The following is a 5,071-nucleotide window of genomic DNA, read 5'->3' on the forward strand; positions in this document are numbered from 1 at the left end:
TTTGGTCACCCTGGACAACATACAGTGGAAAAACCATCACTACCTCAACACAACTAGCACCAGATAAATAGCCAAATACCGAACTGGATCCTAACCCCCGGTGACTTTACTATAGTATATCTCATTACTTAACCAAATAAGTGATCATCTACCACCTAATATATGTTATTTCTCTTTTTGTAGGTTTTTATGCTATTGTTTTTTCTACCTATAGATATTTGCTTCTGCTCATGTATCCTAAAACCCTACGGATGTAGAAACAACAGCCACAATACACAACCATGCAGTAAAACATAGGGTGCCACACACAAACCATATCGCAGGTGCACTTCATTAGGAGCCAGGTCAGTACCCTGCATTGGGCCACAAATTATTGCCAGAAAAAGCGCAATTTAATCATTTGAACTCTAAAATGAAAAAATTGGGGTTTGACAACCAGTACATTTGCAGCTGTGTGTTTGGTTGCTGTTTTGTAACTAAGCCTAGTAGCATGGCTTTTTGCAGGGAGTGATAGACTAGTTCATTTCCTGTTTGCACATGAATTGCTTACCACAGTTTGGTGACTCACAGCTAGAAATCCCATCTCATCCTTATGGTATAAAATAAAGGCACATAACTGATTTACTAATGTGCTGCAATGTGATTCAGGGATGTTGCTGATTAGGGAAGTGTTAGATACCAATTGGGAAGGCTGAAATTTCAAACATCCAAGAACTGCACTGACCTGTGTTTGTTATCCAGTAGAGGTAAAACAGCCCTGATTTTTCCTCCACCAAATTTCAGGTTCTGGAAAAGACAATAGGGTTGATTCACTAAAGTGCGTTAATTATTATTGCATGCTTTCTTGTGTTAAAATAGACGCGACAATTAGCGCGCGATTCACTACAGTATTACCGCGTGCGTTAATTTGAGCACCAAAATAACACTAATGTGTAATGTATTTGAGTGTTATTTCACATACGTGCCACTAGGTGGCAATACCGTGGTGTGATGTATGTCTCATGCGCCCCGGAAGTAATAAACCAGAAGGGAAATACCCTGTTCACTCTCCATGCTCTGACTGTTTTCATGCTAGTTATTGTGCACCTAAAAACAAGTATATAGTAACATAACTGTGCATATTGATGCCGACATAACATAAATTGGCGACGAGGGAAACGTGCCCACGGTCAATATCTAGTTGTCAAGCCAGAAGTAAGGATGGCTACGATCATTGGACAGATTGATACCTTCGACGAGGCGAGAGAGCAATGGACCACGTATGTAGAACGCTTTGAACACTTCGTGAAAGCAAATGACATTGACGAGGGAAAAACAGTGTCGGTTTTCCTCAGCGTAATGGGAGCATCCACTTATGGACTCTTACGTAGCCTTATTGCACCAGTTAAGCCCGGCACTATGTCATATGGAGACATTGTGAACACACTGCAAGCGCATTTCAGTCCCAGGCCTATTGTGATTGCTGAGAGGTTCAAGTTTCACAAACGAAATCAGGCGGAGGGGGAAAGTGTTGCACAGTATGTGGCTGTATTAAAGAAACTGGCGGAGCACTGTGAATTTGGTGACAATTTAAACGATGCATTAAGAGACAGAGTGGTGTGTGGCCTGTGCAGCGAGTCAATACAGCGGAAGCTTTTGACTGAATCGGCGCTCACGTACCAAAAGGCCGTGGACATAGCAATGTCAATGGAGGCTGTATCGAGGGAATCACAGCATTTAAGTAACTCATTGAAAGTAAATGCCATGTCTTTTGCATCAGAATCGCCAAAGGCAAAATGTTTTAGATGCGGAAAGTCTAACCATACCCAAAATGAATGTTTTTACAAAGACCAACTGTGTCACAATTGTGGAAAGAAGGGCCACATCGCTCGGTCATGTAAAGGTGCAAAGACAGAGGTGAAAATACCGAGAGTTTTCGGAAAAGGAAACTATGTAAAAAGTAAGGGAATGACAAAGAAAAAAACAATTCACAAAATGGGCACTGAGACGGAAAGGCTGAATGAAGAGACAAGTTCGGATACTGAGTCTGAACTGACACTACACAACGTTACCGCAACATCGCAAAACCCTGCACCAGGGAACATAATGAAAAGGGAAAATGAGGAAGGGACAGCGGTAATAAAAATACAACCAAAAATTGAGGGGTTACGAGTAGAGATGGAAGTCGACACAGGAGCGGCAGTTTCTATTATCTCAGGGGAACTGTATAGAGATAAATTAAGTCACATTCGTCTGCGCCATACAAACGTTGTTCTCAAGACATACACTGGCGAAGTAATCCGGCCAGAAGGAGTCATCAAGGTGTGCGTTAAGCTAAACAAACAACGTGCACGGTTACCACTGTATATTGTTACCGGAAATGCGGTTCCGCTATTCGGACGCGAGTTGCTTCGCCGAATTCATCTGGACTGGCGTGAGATCAAATCAATAACTGCAGTACACCGCAGCAACGAAGGGACATTGGACAGCCTTCTAAAACAGCATGAGAAAGTTTTCAGTGAAGAGTTAGGAACTTTCAATGGTTACACAGCTACCATCAATCTGAAACCAGGAACTCAACCAAAGTTTTTCCAAGCTCGAGTGGTACCATATGCCATCAGACCCAAGGTGGAGGAAGAAATCAACCACCTACTCAAACAAGGAATCATTTCACCAGTACGATTCAGTGAATGGGCAACCCCGATTGTGCCTGTAATCAAAAAAGGAGGTAATGTCAGAATCTGCGGTGACTTCAAAGTAACGGTAAACCCAGCCTTATGTGCCGAACATTATCCATTACCTCGGATTGAAGATCTGTTCGCTTCACTAGCGGGAGGAAAAAGGTTTAGCAAATTGGACCTTTCACAAGCGTACCTGCAGATCCCTGTACATGAAAATTCACGGCTGGTTAATTATTATGCAAGATTCGTTCCAAACCTGTCCACAGTCCTTCACCCCCTGAACACAATGTTACATAAGGAGGTGAAATGGAACTGGTCTCCAGAATGTGAGGGTGCATTTCAGGAAATCAAGAGACAGCTATTGACACCCAATGTGCTTACGCACTACGACCCAAGACTTCCAGTCCGATTGGCTTGCGACGCTTCACCCTATGGGGTGGGGGCAGTACTTTCACATTTGATGCCAGATGGGCAGGAAAGACCCATAGCCTTCGCTTCGAGAACCTTAAGTAAGGCAGAGCAAAACTATGCGCAGCTGGAGCGAGAAGCATTAGGATTAATCTTCGGAGTACGGAAGTTTCACACTTACCTATATGGACGTCACTTCACCTTAATGACCGATCACCGTCCACTTACCACCATACTCCATCCACACAAAGCGACTCCCTCCATGGCTGCAGCCAGACTTCAAAGGTGGGCTCTCCTGTTGGCTGCACATAACTACACTATCCAGTATAGGAGTGCAGACAAACACGGGAATGCAGATAGTTTATCACGCTTACCACTGCCTGTTCACCACAAGGACAGAAAGGATGCATTAGAGGTTTATTTTATAAACAAAATGGATACACTTCCAGTCAGTAGCAGTGATATTCGGAAAGGAACCAGGACAGATCCAATTCTCTGTCGGGTAAAGGAAATGGTATCCACCGGGTTATTCCCACCTACCAAAGACTCAGAAAATGTTTTAAAACCGTATCTCATGAGGAAGGAGGAGCTATCACTTTTGCAGGACTGTCTAATGTGGGGACAGCGAGTTATCGTCCCACCAAATTTGAGACCCCAAGTCTTAGAGGATTTACACACGGGACACCCAGGTGTAGTCAAAATGAAGGCATTAGCGCGTAGCTACATCTGGTGGCCAAATATCGACTCGCAGATTGAGGAAAAATCTAAAACCTGCATGTCCTGTCAACAAAATCAGAAATCCCCAGCCCTATCACCGTTACATCCCTGGGCATGGCCCGAATCCCCTTGGCAGCGAATCCACATCGATTACGCTGGGCCATTTGAAGGACGCATGTTCCTAGTAGTCGTTGACGCACACTCGAAATGGCCAGAAGTTCTGGTGATGGATTCTACTACGTCATGCAAAACGATCGAGGTATTGCGTGGTCTTTTTAGTCGCTATGGCATACCTGAAACCTTAGTGAGCGACAATGGCCCACAATTTACTTCAGAGGAATTTGAATGCTTTCTGAAATCGAATGGTGTTAAACATGTACGCTCGGCACCATTTCACCCAGCGACCAACGGGTTGGCTGAGCGTTTTGTACAAACTTTTAAACATTCGCTAAAAGCATCCAAAGAACCAAAACCATTGCAACAAAGACTAGATGCTTTCCTGTTACAGTACAGGAATACTCCCCACAGCACAACAAAAGAAGCACCGGCAATGTTGTTCTTACATCGCAGACTGAGAACACGACTAGATTTAATAAAGCCAAGTGTAAAACAGACTGTGGAGCAAGCCCAAGAAGTTCAATGTTCGTACCGTGCTCTCCATGCGAAAGAAAGAGACTTTGGTGTTGGTGATTCCGTGCTGGTCAGAGATTATAGACGTGGGGGAGAAAAGTGGAAAACTGGTACTGTCTCTTCCCAGTCAGGACCAGTGTCATATACGGTCCAAGTGGACAGTGCACAAACCTGGAAAAGACATGCAGATCAAATGTTAGGGGGACACCCGGAAATCACAAAAGCCACCGAACTGTTGCCAGCGGATAACAGTGTGTCACCAATATTAGACAATAGGGAACAAGAACTGCCTTTGATATCTAATGAGACTGTATCTTATGCACCAGACCAACATGCAGATGGGCTTGTTGCACCAGCTACGGTTATATCCCAAAATGAGAGGCGATTCCCCGTGAGGAATCGTAAGGCACCTAACAGATTAGATCTGTAGTTTTTGTTTTTATCTGCACTGCATAATATGTTAATTGGGTGTAGACTCAAGCAGTTAACGGTTGGTCCGGTAGGTTATTTTATCATTAAAATGGCCTCACAGTTATTGAGTTCCACTGATGTTCCAATGTTCACGGTATGAGAAAGAACATGGGAGTAATTGATCTAAGTGGGGAGGAGATGTAATGTATTTGAGTGTTATTTCACATACGTGCCACTAGGTGGCA

At 43.9% G+C, this 5,071-nt stretch overlaps 1 protein-coding gene across 1 annotated transcript; it reads left to right on the top strand.

Moving 5' to 3' along the window:
- Positions 1–1,200: 1,200 nt before the first annotated feature.
- Positions 1,201–4,845, top strand: LOC105948353 (uncharacterized protein K02A2.6-like). The gene has a single exon (XM_012970639.3). The coding sequence runs from the start codon at positions 1,201–1,203 to the stop codon at positions 4,843–4,845; it is 3,645 nt and encodes a 1,214-aa protein (XP_012826093.1).
- The last annotated feature ends 226 nt before the right edge of the window (positions 4,846–5,071 follow it).

The sequence above is a fragment of the Xenopus tropicalis genome, chromosome 9 (assembly GCF_000004195.4).
Source record: "Xenopus tropicalis strain Nigerian chromosome 9, UCB_Xtro_10.0, whole genome shotgun sequence".
In the NCBI taxonomy this organism is placed as follows: Eukaryota; Metazoa; Chordata; class Amphibia; order Anura; family Pipidae; genus Xenopus; species Xenopus tropicalis.